The 20,027-nt window shown below is 35.5% G+C and overlaps 1 protein-coding gene and 1 long non-coding RNA gene across 14 annotated transcripts in view; one reads left to right on the plus strand and one right to left on the minus strand.

Annotated features, from left to right (window-relative positions):
- The window catches only part of LOC139356062 (transmembrane protein 78-like), a 206,279-nt gene that overhangs the window by 184,196 nt on the left and 2,056 nt on the right, over positions 1-20,027 (minus strand). For 3 of the 13 annotated variants that reach the window (XR_011607442.1, XR_011607441.1, XM_071068860.1), the window contains exon 2: positions 11,788-11,889. The exons of 4 other annotated variants lie outside the window; for them this stretch is intronic. Coding sequence is in view for 5 of the 9 variants with exons in the window: in XM_071068860.1 (XP_070924961.1) it covers positions 11,788-11,880 (93 nt within the window). In the remaining 4 variants the exon portion in view is untranslated. Of the gene's footprint in view, positions 1-3,346; positions 3,577-4,507; positions 4,670-11,787; positions 11,894-20,027 lie in introns of those variants that run through there. 6 more of the 13 variants (XR_011607440.1, XM_071068858.1, XM_071068859.1 and 3 more) reach the window with 4 other exon arrangements.
- The window catches only part of LOC139356064 (uncharacterized), a 190,698-nt gene that overhangs the window by 153,668 nt on the left and 17,003 nt on the right, over positions 1-20,027 (plus strand). Inside the window, exon 6 of the long non-coding RNA XR_011607445.1 lies at positions 3,411-3,513. This is a non-coding gene — a long non-coding RNA (uncharacterized lncRNA). The remainder of the gene's footprint in view (positions 1-3,410; positions 3,514-20,027) is intronic.

The following is a 20,027-nucleotide window of genomic DNA, read 5'->3' on the forward strand; positions in this document are numbered from 1 at the left end:
AGAAGAGCATACCACCAGGCCGGAAGGCCATCGACTGGTGGAATGATGCCTACTTTGACCAGGGTGGTCACAGGCGAGTCTGTGCTGCTGAGCGGCTGAACTCCCTTCTGGTGCCCCTATCTGCTGAGAGCTACTGTCACTCAATGAAACCTTGAACTCATTCTCCAAGCCCATGTGTTATCTGATTCTTCTGGTACACCAAGGCAAGAAACCCCGGGATACAGAAAGCCTCATCCTTGTGATAAGGCAGGAGTTCCAATCGAGCTGACTAACACAAGCCACCTATGGGGTGCTAAACTAAAAGAGCACCCTGTAACACATGCTCACTGGGGCTTCAGAAGCTATAAACATTCATCCCTGCATGTTGCCATGGGGTCAGAGCCCCACAGCCTTACCCCTCTGCATGCTCCCCTCAGAGGCTTGAGTCTCAGGGCACCGAAGAAGTAAGCCACACCCCCATTGTATGCCCTATGAGGGGGATAAGAGAATTTTTCCCGTTTCAACACAAATAACCTAAAATGTGAAATGTGTGAGCCAGATGGAACACTTGGGTTCTACAAAAGTGTACTTTGAATACACCATTTTCTGGTAGACGTATGTTAATTTTGAAACACTTGGCACTGCAATGAGATCTTCACTTCCTGCAAGTGCCTCTGTTTTGAATATTCTAAGTAGCCTAGTATTGTCTTTGTGTCTTTCAGGAGAGTGTCTTGGTGTCTTTGTGTGTGAATTTGAGAGTGGAAGTGTGTGTTTGAGATGGGAAGAAGGCAAGGCCATCTAGTGATGGTTCTCTGAGATACCAACAAAGTTAATACTGAAAGAAAGGAAATCAGTGGAGCCAAAGGCCAAGGAGAACCTGAGGTCAGTGACGTGAACATGTGTCTTACCTACAACCTAGCAATTCCAATTCTAGGGAGGTAAGTAGGGACATTTTGACATAGGTACACAGGAGACCAGCACTAGAAATGTTCATGGCAGCATTTTTTTGTAATATCTCAAAACATGCAAACAACCTAAATGTCATCACTGTTAGAATAAACAATTTAGCATATATTCATTCAGTGAATACTATGCACAGTGAAAATGGATCAACAAGCTATATTTATCAACTGTGATGAATCCCAAAAATGTAATATTAAGAATGAAGCACGGGGCTCGGTGCGGTGTCTCATGCCTATTATCTCAGCTCTTTGGAAGACTGAGGCAGGAGTATCAGCTGAGGTCAGGAGTTTGAGACCAGCCTGACCAACATGGAGAAACCCCCGTCTCTACTAAAAATACAAAGTTAGCCAGGCGTGGTGGCATATGCCTGTAATCCCAGCTACTCAAGAGGCTGAGGTAGAAGAATCACTTGAACCTGGGAGGCAGAGGCTGCAGTGAGCTGAGATCGTGCCATTGCACTCCAGCCTGGGCAACAAGAGTGAAACTCGGTCTCAAAAAAAAAAAAAAAAAAAAAAAAAGAACCACTGCCAGGCACAGTAGCTTACAGTAGCTTAACCCTGTAATCATAACACTTTGAGAGGTCAAGGTGGAAGGATTGCTTGCGGTCAGGAGTTTGAGACCAGACTGAGCAACATAGCCAGACCTTGTCTCTACAAAAATATTTTAAAAATTAGTCAGCTGTGGTGGTGCCTGCCTATAGTCCTACCTACTTTGAAGATTGCTTGAGCCCAGAAGTTTGAGATTACAATAAGCCATGATTATACCACTGCACTGCCTGGGTGTCAGAGCAAGATCCTGTCTCAAAAGAAAAAAAAAAAAAAAAAAAAAAAAAAAAAGCAATTTAGGTATAACTCAAAAGAAAGATTAATGTAAATTAATTAGAATGGCTACTTTTGGAAAGAAATTGTAAGGAATATGATGCAGGAAGGGTAGAAAAAGGTTTTCAAAGTGCAGTAAATATTTGATTTTTTGACTTGATGGGTAGAGAAATGTTTGCTCTATACAAAATGTAAATTGTGTACAAAATATAAAACACTATTATTGACTCTCTTTTCTTGAATATTGTCACATAAATTTTCCAATTTATTTTCCCAAAGCATCTGGTACTATTATTATTCCTTTTTATGTAGAAGCAAACTTAGGCACATATTAACCCAGCCCAGGTCACACAGAATAAATTATCCAAGATAGCATGACTAGCAAGTTTCAGATCTGGGATTTAAACCGTGATAATCTGAGTGCAGTGCAAATGTTACTCTCTATATAGTGCTATGTACACTTTTCCTTATCTAAGCACATGCATGATTTTAATGTGGCTGAAATAATATTAAATTTTGCGTTTTATCTGTAACATTGCATTCAGGGATTGTCTGTCACCCATGCATTTTCTGTGTCAATGGGTATGGTTAAACACCCATTGAAAACCATATATTTTAATGGTTAATATTTTATCCTACAGTTGTGTCATACTTTATTTAAAGCCACCTAAGTGTTTATTTCCAATGTTTCAATATAATAGTTTCAAAAAAATTCTTGGATATATTCTTTCTTTTCAATAAAAAATACAAACATAATTTTATACATTATCATTGGTCTCTAAAGAGGCCATATCAACTGACGTTTCCATTAAGTATTTATGAGAGAACTTGTATTTTGAAAATTTGACACGTCATGATCATATAACATGGCTGCTCCCATCTGCACACATTTAATAAGCAAGAGGTTTGGATTTTTATATACATTTTGATAAATAATTTTCCTTTATTTTTATAGTATTTTAGTTTTTTTCTTTATTTTTTTTTTCTTTTTCTTTTCTTTTCTGAGAGAGAGGATCTCACTCCTGTCACCCAGCTGGAGTGCAGAGACACCATCAGGGCTCACTGCGGATTTGAACTCCTGGGCTTAAGCAATCCTCCCACCTCTGCTTTCCAAGTAGCTAGAAACACAGGCTTGCCCCGCCATGCCCAGCTTTATTTTTTGCAGCAGCTAAGTTAGCATTTGTTTCAGTGCCAGGTAGGATAATTTAGTATAAAAAAGATTATGGTTATTTGTCATGTTGGTCTAAATGTTTTGTTATTCTATCTTTTAATTTTATTTTTGACAAAATATTTTTTAATTTTTCATGAATGTGTGGCCTTAAAATTACTAATATGTTTAGGAAACTATTAATTTGTGTGGGAAATATATTTTGTGCTTTCCACCACAAAAATCATATACAGACACCATTTTTTCTTCTTTATATGTTTTTAAATTATTAATTATTATACGTGCATCTTATTTTTGTCAGATATAATGCTATAGTCTGAAAGTTTTCATTCCCCTCTCCCAAAGCCATATGAAATTCTAATCCCCGAGATGATGGTGGCATTAGGAGATTGGGCCTTTTGAGAGTAGAGGCCTTAGAATGAAATTAGTGACCCTATAAAAGAGACACCCGAGAACTGACGTACCCCTTCCACCTTTTTGAGGGCAATGAAAATACTTCATTTATGAACCAGGATATGGGCCCTCATCAGACACTGAATCTGCCGGCACATTGATCTTGGACTTCTGTCTTCAGAACCATGAGAGGTAAATTTCTGTTGTTTCTAAGCTGGCCAGTCCATGGTACTTTGTGGTAGACACCCAAACAATCTAAGAAAGATGAGTATATAACATTTTTTTTCCAAAATCATGTATTAATTTTCAGAAAGTTTTCAATATTCCTTGCATTTAATTTGGAATATATATATGTAATATATATATATGTAGCCCATCCTTTTATTCTATCAATTCTTACACCATTGATTTCTAAATCATTTACTTATCTATCAATGTTTGTACTAATACAACATTGTTTTTCAATATATACAAAAAGCAAATATCTTTATAATTCTATTTGAAAAAGACTTCTAGATTTCAATACTATTCTCCTCTCTACAAATTTAGTAGCAGTATCAATTACTTGGACCATTGCAATGAAGTCCTAATTGGCTTATTTACTTCAGCAATATCCTCCTTGTCAATAGTCCACCTAGCAGCCAGGGTGACTCTTAAACATGTCAATCATATCATTTCCCAGTTTAAATAATCTAGTAGCGTCTTTTTCATTTTACATTTAAAGTGTTCATGGATTATACGTTTCTACAGAATCTGGACACTCCATTTGGTCACCAGTTTTGGCCTAATTTTCCCTATTTCTCATTTTGTTTTAGCTACTTCAGCCTTCTTGATATTCTAGGGACAAAGCAAATATAATTCTCTCTATACAAATATTGTTGGAATTTTTGCATCATTTTCAATCTTAAAATGATGTTGGTATTAACTAAAAATGATATTGCCGTTGCTTTTCAGTTTCTAAGTAACAAAAATTATAAAACAACTTTGTGTTTTTCAACAGCCTTATACAGGGACTTAGATAAAAATTGAGCCTTTTGAACACGAAGAGTGGTGTCATATTGCTTTGCTGATGAAAACATCTACATTGTAGCCTCTGGGTCAGTGACTGCAAGCTCATTTGATAAGCAGGGACAGGATAAGCCCAGACGCATGCCTCAGTTCAAGAGTCTTGGGGAAATTAGCTATATCCCATCCCTAACACTCAATTTTATTGTAGCAAAAACTGCAATGGAAAAACAACCAATTGTCACAACCTATCTGGGAAGGGCATTGTGTGGAATAAACATAAGTCATCAGCTAGTCCAAGCACTTAGATTTTTTGTTTCTCTTTTTTAATCTTCAAGACAACCTAAGGACACAAAGAAGAAGTTATTATCAGGCTTTTTTTTATAATTGAAAAATGTAACAGATAAATTTTCTATGCATGAAATCCCTTTATATTGAACATAAATTTTCTTGGACAAAAATCTTGGCTTTTAAGAAACATTAATAGCTATCTTTTTCCTTTTGTTAACTAGAATCCATTTATAATTCAAGCTTTTATTCCACCAGAAGAAAGTAACTTAGTCTGAGTTAATTGAGTTATGTTTATTGTATGCAAGTATCCACTCTTAGGACATCACCTCTTCTAGGGATCAAATCTAATTTCCTGGAGAGAATGGCTTACAAGGAGGGCATTTTGTTTATCAGCATTAGCCATGCTGATACTAGCTGGGCATCCAAGTTACCATAAGTTTCCAAGTTTTCAGTTCAAAAGGCCCAAGCAATGCCGGGCACGGTGGGTCACGCCTGTAATCCTAGCACTTTGGGAGGCCCAAGAGGGCTGATCACAAGGTCAAGAGTTTGAGACCAGCCTGACCAACATGGTAAAACCCCGCCTCTACTAAAAATACAAAAATTAGCCAGGCGTGGTGGCGTATGCCTATAATCCCAGCTACTCAAGAGGCTGAGGCAGAAGAATCTTTTGAACCTGGGAGGCGGAGATTGCAGTGAGCCAAGATTGCGCCACTGTACTCCAGCCTGGGTGACAGAGCGATACTCCATCTCAGAAAAAAACGAAACAAAACAAAACAACAACAACAAAAGGCCCATGTGGATCACAGCTGTGTTCTTTTGACCTTAGCTACACAGTCACTTTAGACCTTATGCACTCTCAGTTAATTCGATGCACCCTACCTCTCAGATTTTATTCTTTAACTCATCTGTCTCTACCCCAGGAATTAACCCTGGTACAGCAGGTTGGAAACCTTTTTCTCAGGCATACATACAAATGATTAACTTTTTTGGGGGCATGAGACTTCACATTTTCTACCCTTTCTCTGTTTGTTTAAGAAAAGTGGCTATTACTGAAGTATTCCTGCTTAGTATTAATTTATAAAATACATTTATGTCCATAGCTATTCTAGGCTGTAGCTTTTGTAACACAAAGTATGTTTTCTTGAGAAATAATGCTTTTTAGAAAAAATGATTTTCAAAATCCATTGTGAAACTCAAAAACCAATACTTGATATGTTTTGTTCTACGTATTTTTATATGGAATCTTTCATTGAAAAAGCCAATTAATCATTCTTATCTGATAGAAAGAAACAAAAGGCAAGAAAAATGATTGTGAATGAAAAAGATGTCAATAAATAAACTAATTTCATTTAAAAATGAAACTATTAAAGAAAATAAAATCAAATGATGAAAGCTCTATTTTTCAGTTTCTGGTAGACTGCTGTAGTTGTCCAGAGAAACAGAACCCAAAAGAGACATTATATATATAAAAATCCTTATATATAAAAATATATCTTAAATATATATGAAGTTTATATATAATATATATTTTATACATAGAGTAAATATTCATAATTTCTATATTATTTATAATTAATATATACTTTAGATATAATTTATATATTATATATCATTAATTTATATTAATATAATATTTAATTATTGATATATATAATTAACATAGGCTTATATATATTAGATATTATACATATAAACTTTATATATAAATTTATTAGGAGAGAGAGTTATTATAAGAAATAGGTCCACAGAATTCTGAAGGCTGAGAAGTCCCAAGATGTTCTGTCTAGAAGCTACAAACCCAGGAGAGGTGATGGTGTAGTTCCATCTGAGTATGAATCCATGAGAACCACGAGAACCAATGGTATAAATTCTAGCCCAAATCCAGAGCAAAGTCCTAGGAACTGGAAGGCTGCTATTTTAAGTTTCAGCCCAAGTACAGAAGAACAATATTCCAGCCCAACAGTCAAGCAAAGAGAGTGAATTCTCCCTTCCTTCATATTTTTGTTCTATTTGGGTCCTCAAGGAAATGGATGCTGTTCACTTACATTGAGGGCAATATATTTTAGTCAGCCTACTGATTCAAATGCTAATCTCATCCATAAACACCCTTGCAGACAGAAATAATGATTAACCAAATATCTGGGCATCCTATGACTCAGTCAAGATGATACATAAACCTAATTATTAAAAGTCTACCCTTTTTCAACATGGCACTCATCTGTGTCTCCTTAAACCACAAGTAATCTCCAAGTGAAGAGAGTAACCGGGTCATGATTCTGCCTAACATGACACAGTGATCCTGTGCACAACCAAAACCACACCAACTCCTTCCTAGAAAAGGAGATAAAGTACGTAATATTTAATTTTCTCTTTGATATACTGTGATATAAATACTATGAGGTAAAATAGACTATACTTAAATACTATGATATAAAGTTAATACATCTTAGTTAGATGATAACGGAATAAGACAAGAAAGAAAACAAAGATATTTATTATACACACAAACGAAAATAACAAAATAGGAGCAATACTCATGACAGTTACAATGCTCACGTTTTCAGTGGTCACATGGTCGTAGCTAGTATTAATAATTACCTTTTTCAATATTCATTCTGTATTTCCTTTGTCTTCTTTCAGTAAGCACCTCAGCTGGTCATGGTTCTCAATTTAATGCAGGAACCCAAACCTTTATTCCTGAAGTACACAGCCCATTAGTAGTCCTGCCTGGATTGGGTTGTCGTAGCTTTCCATCAACATGAATCAGAGGACGTGCTAATTCTCACAGACATGCTTTCTTATTCTCCATTGTGGAGTAGAAGTCCAACTTTCTATTGGTAGTGAGGATAAACCACTCAAGTCAGCTCAGTAACTCTATTCTTTGCCAATTTATTCAGAGGCACAAGGAGCCCAAAGTTGGCAGGCAGCAGTCTTAACTTCCAGTTCAGTGGAATCATTGCTGTGCTTCTTGTGGGAGCATTCTTCCCTCTGGCCTTTATGCCAGCAGAGCATAAGGTTGTGGGAACAGGAAGCAAACTTTGCCAGTGGGTCACTGGGAATGATAGTGAGAGGTACCACTTCCATTTCTATCCCTTGATTCTTGGATCTGTGAATCCTTATGGGGAAAACATCATATGTTAACTGATTCAGAGTGCAAACAGTCTTCTGAAAAACACTGCCAAGATTTGCAAGGTCTTGCTGCCTAGATGGCACTATGAGTCTTCAAAGGGCTATTCCACCTTTCTGTCAAGCCAAATGCTTCAGGATGGTGGAGAACATGATAATACCAGTGAATTCCATGAGCATAGGCCCATTGTAATATTTTTTTTGTGGTTAGTTCCTTGATTAGAAGCAATGCTGTGTAGAAGACCATGATGGTGGGTAAGGAATTCTGTAAGTCCACAGATGGTAGTTTTGGCAGAAGTATTGTATGCAGAGAAGGTAAATCCATATCAAGAGTAAGTGTCTATTCAAGTAAGAACAAAATGCTACCCCTTCCATGATGGAAGTAATCCAATGTAATCAATGTACCACCAGGTAGCTGGTTGATTACCCCAGGAAATGTTGCCATATCAGAGTCTCAGTGTTGGTCTCTGCTGTTGGCAGATAGAGCACTCAGATGCATCCATAGCCAGGATGGGCTTGGTAAATGAAAGTCATGTTGCTGAGCCCATGCATCACCTCCATCCCTGCCACCTTGGGCACTTTGTTCATGAACCCACTGGGCAATGACAGGAGTAACTGGAGGATAAGGCTGACTGGTATCCTTAGAATGAATCATCCTATCCACTTGATTATTAAAAATCCTCCTCCACTGAGGTGACCCTTTAGTGAGCATTTACAAAGCACACAAATGTCTTCACTCTTTGTTTTTTTGCACCTTTAGATAATTCTATCTACATACTTCTTCCCCAAGTTTCCTTGCCTCCAATTTTTCAATCTTGTTTCCTCCAGATTGCTGACTATCCAGCCAAGCTGTTGTTCACAGCTTATGAATTAACATATAATCATATATCTGGACATTTCTTTTTCCAAGATAAGTGAACACCAAGTGTGCTGCCTGAAATTCTGCCCATTGGGATAATTTTTCTTCACCATTATTCTTTAGAGATGTACTAGAAACTGGCTATAGTGCTGCAGCTGTCCACTTTTGGATATTGTCTGCATATCATGCAGAATCATCTGTAATCTAGGCCTAAGTTTTTGCTTTTTCTATTAACAGATCATAGGGTACTCCCCATAAGGCCATGGGTGCAGATGAGAGAGCAGAAGCAGTATAGCAGGAGTAAGGACCATGAGCATCTGGGCTATATTTTTATATAAATTACTTGTGCCTTTAGAGCCTGTTTGTGCCCAGTCATAATATAATACTTCCTTGATGATGCATCGCTACTGTGAAAGTCCAACTTCACGGCTTGGTGGGCCAGGTAACACCCAGCTCATGATGGACAGCTTAGGTTGCCCATGATTAAACATTCAGTTCTCTATGAAGGTTCAGTAAAGAGTTGTTCCTTAAAAGGAGTAGTTATTTGCAGAGGATGACAGAACTTTATTCCAAAATCCAAACGGCCTGCACTACCATTCGTCTATGGGGGCCTGCCAAAGGCGTCAAACAGAATCTCTATCTGCCACTGACACTTCAAGCACCATTGGATCTGCTGAATCATATGGCCCAAGAGGCAGAGCAGCTTGCACAGCAGCCTGGACCTGTTGCAGAGCCTTCTGCTGCTCTGGGCTCCACTCAAAACTAGCAGCTTTTCAGGTCACTTGGCACTGTCACACTCGGAAATAATGCATAATAGGCAAAACAAAAAAAAATGTTTAGCCAAATATCTTGGCACCAGTGACACAGGCCACTTCACACATAAAATTAGCTGACACAGTTGCACTGAATTAAAATGGCTTGGTTGGAATAGGAATGGTAAGAGTGTTAACTAACTCATAGCTCTATGTGTCTTTTGAATATAGCTGTCTATCTTTATATCCATCTACCAACCTATCTATCTAAGAGATACATACGTGTAAAGCTAACATTGTGAGTCACGACTCAGTTGAATAAGAACACTACAAATAACTTTAAAAACTCAAATGCCTTTGAAACCTTCTGTCTTCCCTCCAATAACAAATAAACTTCTAAATTTTGTTTTTATCACTCTCCTGTTTTCAAAATAGTTTTACTGAAAATGAATGAGTTTTGAATAGGATGCTGTTATACTTTGTATGTTTTTAATTTTATACTAATGATAACACTACATGAATTATTGTCATGTGCCTTTTCACTCAAAATTGTTTCTTGTCATTTATCCATGTTATTTTACACAGATATACCTTATTTTCAGTGCTATAAGTATTCCAGTGGATAGATATTCTGCAACTTTTAAATTCATTTTACTATGTTCTGCATTATACCATTTTGGAAGCATTTTGGGATAAGTTTTACATCTTAATAAAAAATAAATTTTCATAAGCATTCTATATGTGCTTAAAAAACCACCTTCTCAAATGTTTGAAAAAGAATCTTATATATGTGCATTTAATTTACTTAACCATGTTCTTTTAGTGTTAGATAGTCTTAATTTGTCTATCAATGACCAACATAATGCAAATGTTGAAATATTTTGAATATGATCATTAATTTGCCAATTCATTTTCTATTTCTATCTAATATCATTTTGTATGTTCTACTTTTGATATATTTCTTGTCAACACTAATTGGAGACTATATTTTAAATATAATCTAGAAATAATTGTCTTTTAAATAGTTAATTGGTCTACATGAATATCTAGATTATTGCTATTATTGATATATTTGGAATGAAGTGAATATATCATATATTGATATCTCATCTATTGCTTTACTGTAGACTGAGTTTTCCCCAGGTTATGTCCTCCTTTCTTACCTTCTTGGAATTATTTTACTTCTCATACACATTGTTCAAACACTACTTTGGAAACCACATAATTCATGAGTTTTCTTTCAGTGCACACTCATTAGAAAGTATTGTGTTTATTTAACATGACCATCTATCTTAACCACCCTCCCTCAACAGAGAAAGAATTTGGAACTCTATCTCTGATTAAATCTATCTTGAATGTTATCATTTTCCAGTATTTTAGTTCAATTTTTTATTTCCTAATCACAGACATATAAAATATTATCAACAGTGTTAGGACCATCACAATTCCATGGGCAAGGATATATCCAGGCAAAGATGATTGCATTTGACTATCACAGATCAATGATTCTAATATGAAATACAATCTACTCATCTCTCCTGTCTCTGATTTCTTGATCTGAAAGCCCCTCTATGCTTTTTCCTCAAAGGATGCTTCCTCGGTGATGTTCATGACAGCATATTGCTGTCATGAACATTCCACACTGTTTGGCAGTATTGTGTTTCTCATTTTAACCAACAAATTGAATCTGTACTTTATATGCCGGTCTCTTGGGAATATTTTAAATTATGGGAGGCATAAACTTACTCCAGAGAGATCAAATCCATTTCCTGGAAAGACAAACCCAACAATAAAATCCTGAGACATAAGCAATTTTGTTTCCTTAGAAGTCCTTTCATCTGTCTTGTTACTGCAGCACACAATTGGTCAGAGAAGCCCTCTGAAAATCACAATAACAGTAATGCTAGCTCTACACACAGAAACTCAATTGCATATTTTCAGGAAAAATGTAAAAATCAACAATATGATACATATAACCCCCCAAAAAATAAAAACATCACATAGTGTTTATTCTCATAAGACATTAACTACAATAATGAATTAACATATAGTGAAAAAAATTATTTTTTAAATTTTTTCTCCTGTTTTCACTTACGTTGTTTCCACTTTTTTAAACTTCTTTTTTACTTTTCTTCTTTTTTGTTTTTTTCATTCATTTATTATTGCTTTAATTGTCTTTCTATGTTGATAACTGGGAAAAGTGTATAAGATTAGATCTTGGGTTACTAAGGAAAAGCTATAGAAAATAATCATATGCGGCCAGGCGCAGAGGCTCATTTCTGTAATCCCAGAACTTTGGGAGACAAAGGCAGGAGGATCCCTTTGGCCCAAGAGTTTCAGAACAGCCTAGGCAACATAGGGAGACACTATCTCTATAAAAAAATATGAAAAAATAAACTAAGTGTGGTGGTGCACACCTGTAGTCCAACTTACTTTGGAAAATGAGGTGGGAGGATCACAGGAGCCCAGGAGTTCAAGGATGTAGTGAGCTGGGATCATGCCACTGCACTCCTGCATAGTTGACATAGCACGACCCTGTCTCAAAAAATAAAATAAAGTAAGTCATGCTATTAAAAAATATAAAATGTATTAAGCTAATTCACCAGATAAAGAATGGAAGAAATCTGTTGAAACCTAAGAAATAATTAATGCCATTCAAAGATAACTGGTGAGAGCCAAGATAATTTCTAATTAATAATTGGCATTTTAATAGAAGCAGATACAGTAAAAAATACAAATTTGGAAATAAGATTTTATTCAAAGGAAGCATATTTTGACTTTCAAAGGCTAAATTCTGTCAGAATGTATTATTGTTGAGTGAACGAATGATTAAATTTCATTGTAGATTTAAGGAAAATTATTACATAAATATCATGCTAGTTCTGATGAATCCACTTTTCAGATGCTTTGCTTTACACTAATTGGCTTATGTTTGCCTAAGGATTATGTTTGAATGCCATCACGATAATCTTGCTTATTCTAGTATTTAGACACACAATATATTCATTCATACATATTAATGCTATGAAGGAAATAAACTGTGTCATTGCTATTGGCAAAATTGTGTGAGAAACAGAAATCTCAAAGGAGCATTTTTCAGACCACATTAATATTTTCCTGTGTCTGTCTCATTCTCCATTTGTATACAAATATAAAAATGTAGCTTTGAAGGTAATTTCTCTACTCAGGCAATGATTTTCCCAAATATCCTGAAATCACACGTTACCAAAATTCATATTCGCTAATTGTTCTTTTTCTACTCTCCATATTTGCATATTTCTCTTTTGTGAAGTATTACAAATGACATATGACATATGATTATTATTATTTAGAATGTTCAGGCAAAATTTTTAATGATCATTTACAAACACTCCATAATCATCAAATACCAGTTACACGATCTTGCAGATTTAAAAAATCCAATATTGTTTAATTGTTAACAGTAACTAGTTATTCTTTTTAATATTTTCTTACATTCATTATTATAAATTCATCTAACACAGGTATTACGGAGGTGATAATTAAGTTTGGAAGATTAATTTTACTTGTCATGACATCTAAGCATGTAGTCAACAATGTTGTTAATTGAGATAAAGTAAGCATAATGATTAGAAACTCAAGTATTTCAACAGGTAATCATTCTCAGCTACCAATATTGTCAGACATACTGTTGATGTTACAGTGCATATGTCAGACTCATATCACCTACAAGGTAATTTTAAATTAAAACTGGTGAGGATTTAGAAAATTCTACATTGATGAACATTTTCATAAAGTCTGATACAAAAAGCAAAACAAATTGAGGATATAGTTTGTTTCTGTTATTCTTGAAATGGCAAGACAGAGAAACGATACTCTTCATAGACTACATATATGTAATTTATTTATTTATTTATTTATTTATTTATTTATTTTTTATTTTTTATTTTTTTTTTGAGACGGAGTCTCGCTCTGCCGCCTGTGCTGGAGTGCAGTGGCCGGGATCTCAGCTCACTGCAAGCTCCGCCTCCCGGGTTCCCGCCATTCTCCTGCCTCAGCCTCCCGAGTAGCTGGGACTACAGGCGCCGCCACCTCGCCCGGCTAGTTTTTTTGTATTTTTTTAATAGAGACGGGGTTTCACCGTGTTAGCCAGGATGGTCTCGATCTCCTGACCTCGTGATCTGCCCGTCTCGGCCTCCCAAAGTGCTGGGATTACAGGCTTGAGCCACCGCGCCCGGCCATGTAATTTATTTTTAAGACAGAATCTCTCTCTGTTGCCCAGGCTGGAATACAGTGAAGTAATTTTGGCTCATTGCAACCTTTGCCTCCTGGGCTCAAGTGATTCTCCCACCTCAGCCTCCTATGTAGCTGGAACTACAGGTGCATGCCACCACACCTGGCTAATTTTTGTATTTTTAATGGAGATGGGGTTTCACCATGTTGGCTTGGGTGGTCTCGAACACCTAACCTCAGATAATTTGCCTGCCTCAGCCTCCCAAAATTCTAGGATTACAGACATGAGCCACCACACCTGGCCCATAGACAATATTTTTTGACTAGCATGAAACCAGAAACACATATAAGACAGAGCACAGCAAAAATTAGAATGTACTAACTCAAAACTTGGATGAACTTGATTCTTTGATAATCAATCTCTAACATATTTGCTAAAAATATCTCATTTACTGGGACAAAAAACTTGCCTGATTGCTCTCTCAAAGACATCTTATCTTTATCCATGTATGACCTCTGACAAGCTCATGCATAAACCTAAACCATGGTCAAATTCAAATCAATATAATTTAATACCACTTTTTAGGAAAGAGAAAAGTATAACTGTTTCTTGTATGAATATTGTGTATCAAATATACAAAATCATCAACTGACCAGTAAAAATATCAACTTATGCCTGGTGGGGTTGAGTAGAGAGATTCAGAAATAGCCATAGACAAACGTTTTATAAGATATTCAACTTAAAAAAAATCACTGCAGTTACTAATTACTCCAGAACAAATGTGATTATTTCTATAAAATTGGAAACTAATAGGATTACAGAAATTTTAATCTACTACAGAGGGTTTACTACACATATATTCTGAGCCTATCAAATCAGCTATATACTAAGAACACATATGTGTGAGTGTGTATATTTTTATACATCCCTTTAACAAATACAAAAGTATTTTTATAGCCAAATTATTATTCTATTTTGAAGGAAGTCACTTTTTTGAACTACATTATCCAATTATATTGCAATTGTTTAAACTTTGCTAATGGAAAATGTCTTTCAAGTTTCAGTAGGGCACAATAATTAGATTGAGTTCAATATGGATTATGATTATTATTGAATGAATATTTCATTTGAAAATAGCCAAGACATTTAAAACAGAAACAAGTCTTGTAGAATATCAGATATTACAGAATTCTCTATATCATACTATAAATATTAAGTTTGTCCTAAGAGCAATGTGAACTGACCAAAATGTTTCAAGTGAGGAAACTGTAGAATAATTAAATTGTATTGTTCAATAATGATTCTTTCTTGAATGAGGGGAAATAATTAAAGAATATAATGATTTTCATGACGAATTATATTGAATGAAACTAGTGTGAGATCACTGATGGTTGAAGAAGTTGATTTGAGAATTATTTTTTTTTTTCTTTTTTTCTTTTTTTTTTTTTTTGAGACGGAGTCTCGCTCTGTCGCCCAGGCTGGAGTGCAGTGGCCCGATCTCGGCTCACTGCAAGCTCCGCCTCCCGGGTTCACGCCATTCTCCTGCCTCAGCCTCCCGAGTAGCTGGGACTACAGGCGCCCACAACCGCGCCCGGCTAATTTTTTGTATTTTTAGTAGAGACGGGGTTTCACCGTGGTCTCGATCTCCTGACCTTGTGATCCACCCGCCTCGGCCTCCCAAAGCGCTGGGATTACAGGCGTGAGCCACCGCGCCCGGCCATCGAGAATTATTAAAATTTAAAAAATTTTTTTTTTTTTGAGACAGTGTCTCACTCTGTGACCCTGGAGTGCTGGAGTGCAGTGGCATGATCTCAGCTCACTGCAACCTCCGCCTCCCGGGTTCAGGTGATTCTCCTTCCTCAGCCTCCCGAGTAGCCGGGATTATAGGCACACGCCACCATGCCAGGCTAATTTTGTATTTTTAGTAGCTACGGGGTTTCACCATATTGACCAGGCTGGCCTTGAACTCTTGACCTCAAGTGATTCACCTGCCTTGGCCTCCCAAAGTGCTGGGATTACTGGCATGAGCCACTGCACCTGGCCTAAAAATTGTATTTTTATTTGACAATAATTGTATATCTGAGAATTTAAATTGACACAACTCAGTGACCCACTGTAAGTAGTTGGTGAAAGAAATGGACTTATGTGTTTCTGGATGGAGCAACTATGTAAATGATGGCACCTCTCATGAGATAGAGAATATTGGAATAGAAAAACATTTGAGTAATATAACATGTAATTTATTTCAAATATATTAAGTTTAAAGTGTCTAGTATGCAATTTAATAGTGAATTTGAAACTCAAAAATTTTTTACAGTTGGTGTTAAAAATTCAAAAGTTGTCAGAATATAGTTGATGGTGGAAATTGCTGGAGTCGGTTCATTGGGGGATATACAGAGTGAGAAAAGATAATTAGAGTGTATAGAATCTCAAACATCTGATGATTACTCGAAGAAAGAACAAGCAAAACAGACTGATAAGAAGTTGTTAGAGAGGTGAAGAAAGATATTGAGATTACGCCAGCATTGAAGCCAGAGAAAGGTGGCTCAAGACTTTTTTTTAATCAAGTGGTGCTGATATCTAGTAAAAGTTGTCTTACAATTATTTTTCAATAGAAGCTTTTAGGAGAATAATTAGATTTGGAGCCAAAGAGGTGTGTTGAGAATACAGTGGAGGTGAGAAACTGAAGACAATGAATAAATGAACCATTAAATATTTCAGAGTTTCTAAAGAATAGGAAACAGATAAGGCAGTAAAAGATATATTAAAAATATGTGAGATAGAAATTTTTTTAAAACATGGATTTTACTTGAGTCTGCACAAATGCTGCGTAAATTAATGTGTAGAGGGAAGAAGATGGGGGAATAGAAAGAAGAAAGAGAAAACTGAAATTAGGGAAACATTCCAGAACATAGGAAGAACTGGTATTGAGAAGACAGGTGGGGGAGGGTCTTTATTTAGGAACAAAATGCAAATCAGTGACTTATCTCATAACATATATGAAATTATTCCAGATAGATAAAATAATTAAATGTAAATAGAAAATATATTTACATACCAAAAGAAAATATTGATAAATACTTAAATGATTTTTTAATAAAAAAACTAGACATAATGGTTTTTAAAAGAATCAATAGATTTGACTGTATAAACTGTAATCTATAATATGTCACAAATGCCATAAACATAATACAAAATAAGTAGTAAAATGAGAAAAAATGCTAGGTATATGAATGCTACTAATGTAATATCAGAGTAGATATTAGAATGTATCTTGTAAACAAGGGCCACACATGATGATAAAACCAGAAACAAATGAAAAAACAAGGTTTGTGGGAAGAAAATGAATGCCTAGAATGTAGAAAGCAATAAGAGAAAGATGTTTAGACTTAATGAGAAAAAAAAATGGGTAATCTACAAAAATAGATATTTTCTAAAACTCATCAGAGATGAGGTCACAGTAAAACCAGATATGTTGTTTGCAAATTTCCAAGTTCATACATTTCCTAGTTCATGTATATACATATATATGTCTGTCTGTCTCATATATATATATGTGTGTGTGAATACATATAACATATATATTTCTGTCTCTCTCACTTTCTGTCTATCTATATCCCCATTATTTGCCAAGCCCATTTTTGAAAATTTTCCTACTCATTAAAATTTTTTTGTGATAACAAAAGTAATACTTGCTGCACTTTCACAGTCATTAAAGAACGTGTGCAGGTTGGCAAAAATGTATCACCCAAAGCACAGGTTGCCCACTGAGGTCAAACCAGGAGATGCTCTGCCTTCTTGCTTTAGTTCTTACACTATTAAACAAGTGTCCTTTGGAATTCTACTTAGTGCCATACCTATGACATTTTTATACTTTGGTGATGTGGTTGTTTAGAATGACCCACAAACATAGTGTTGAAGTGGAAGGCTGAGATTTGCCTAGAAGAGAATATTTGTTTGTTAGATAGATAAGATTCATTCAGGTGTGACACATAGTGCTGTTGGCCATCAGTGCATTGTCTTCTCTGCCTCCCGGGTTCAAGCGATTCTCCTGCCTCAGCCTCCTGAGTACCTGGAACTGCAGGCACCTGCCACCATACCCGGCTAATTTTTGTATTTTTAGTAGAGATGGGGTTTCACCATGTTGGCCAGGCTGGTCTCGACCTCTTGACCTTGTGATCTACCCATCTCAGCCTCCCAAAGTGCTGGGATTACAGGTGTGAGTCACCGTGACCAGCCAACATTATGTATTTTAAAAGATGTCTCCAAACAGAAACACACACAAAATAAGGCCATGTATGAATCAGTTGCAAATATATATAAAATCTGGTTATATGAAAATATAACCAGAGCTCTCTGGTTATATGAAAATATAACCAGAGCTCTCTGTGTTTCCCTTAGGAACAATGGTTTAGTATTTGCTAATTCAGTGTTTGCAGTAACTGTATATTGCCTAACTACCATGAATAATAAAAAATGACTCTAAATACAATCATGTGTCACTTAACAATTAGGTTACTTTCTGAGAAATATGTCCTTATGCGATTTCATCACTGGGCAAATATCACAGAGTGCACTTACACAAGCCTAGATGGTATGGCCTCCTACACACCTAGGCTATGTGGTATAACCTATTACTTCTAGGCTGCAAACCTGTACAGCATGTTACTATACTTCATACTGTAGGCAACTGTAACCAAATGATATTTGTAGTATCCAAACATATCTAAACATGGAAAACACAGAGTAGAAATAAAGTATTATAATCCTATGGGACCACTGTCATATACACTGTCCACTGTTAACTGAAACACCTTCATGTGTTGCATGACTGTAGGTGATTGGCAGCTAGCTAGCTAGATTAGTAGCTAGATAGATATGTTCATACATAAAATAGTGAAGATACAGGTGTTTTATTATTTTTATATCTTTTAACTTTCTATAAGGAGCTATAATATATTGACTAACACTCAACAGTTTACCTAATTTAAAAAATGTGTTTGGGATTGTGTATGTTATGCAACTACATGAATGTGTTTGGATATATGTTTTTGACTGTTATCCTTACAAAAATATTGCAATTTTTCTTTGTTCTTGAATTTCTGTTTTAGCACAAGATTATTGATAATTTCTGTTTCAGAACTGATCTGTGGTTTTCAAGGTATGTTCCCTGAACCAGGCATCAGGATCATCTAGAAAGTTGTTAGAACATTCTCAAGCCTCACCCCAGACTTAGTAATTCAGAATTTCTGGGAGTGGGTCCCAGCAATGTATGTTTCCACAAAACTCCAGGTTATTTTGACACATGCAAAAGTTTGAGAACCACTGGTAGGAATCACTGAATTGGCCACACAGATATCTGGCAACATTCTGTTACCACAATTTAAAAGGAGAATTGTAATTTTAGGGGAATAGTAGACTTTTGTCTATTGAATATTTAAGTCTTTTATTTGACAACATTATAAATAAAAATATGATGACATCCTCAGAAAATGCTAGTCATATTATCTCAACTATATGTTTCTGAAAATCAGTTTTTTTTCTTTCTTTTATTGCAGCTAGAATTATCAGGAGATAGTTCTTTTAAAAAAATATGTAGACTCCTTTAGTCAATAATACATAATGACATACCATCTATACAATAATGCAACATGTCACATACACAGTACAAACCCACACCTGTGTACAAGCATGAAACTTCTTATTTAGGCTATTTGATGGGAGACATTGCCTCTGGCTAGTAATTTCTGAAATATTTATTTGTAGCAAACTTTATTTTGCTACAATAAAAATTTTAAAAGTATTGTATAAGCTACTTTTCAAGGACAAACTTATATAAACTCATTCATATAGCATGAGTTATTTTCTGAGGATCCTTGCATGTGATATGAATTCTAGTTCATTTCTATTCTACAAACATTGCTAATAAGGGATTTAGAACAAGGAGATCAGAATAACTGTAAATGTTGAGAAAAGTGGTTCAGACACTCAAGAATACTAACAACTACAAAATATCTTCAGATTTAAAAACAAACCTACATTTAAGAGCTTCTAATAAGAATATAATTTTAAAGTCTTGGCATTTTCCTGAAAGAACACTGATTAAAATAAAACACATCAAAATCTGCTTAAGTACAGTGGAACTACTTTAGATAACCAACAGTGACTTATTTTTAACCAATTTTAAAACTATTTTATATGTTTTTTGCAATTTTCATCATGCCACTGGCAAGTTATATGATGAAGCCAAACCTCAGCAGCTTCTTGGGCTAAAATCAATAAGCCAGGTATCTTTTATGACTTTCTCCAGGTTTTAAAAATGTCTTATGCAGGATCATCAGCCTCAAGTCTAGACACCTCTAAAGGACTTATTTCCTTAAAATGTCTGCACACAGACCTAAAGGTAGAAAAAGACCTGGTGTAAATAAGAGCTGTTGGAGTTAAACCAATAAAGTCTAAG

This window comes from Macaca nemestrina, chromosome 9 (genome assembly GCF_043159975.1).
Source record: "Macaca nemestrina isolate mMacNem1 chromosome 9, mMacNem.hap1, whole genome shotgun sequence".
In the NCBI taxonomy this organism is placed as follows: Eukaryota; Metazoa; Chordata; class Mammalia; order Primates; family Cercopithecidae; genus Macaca; species Macaca nemestrina.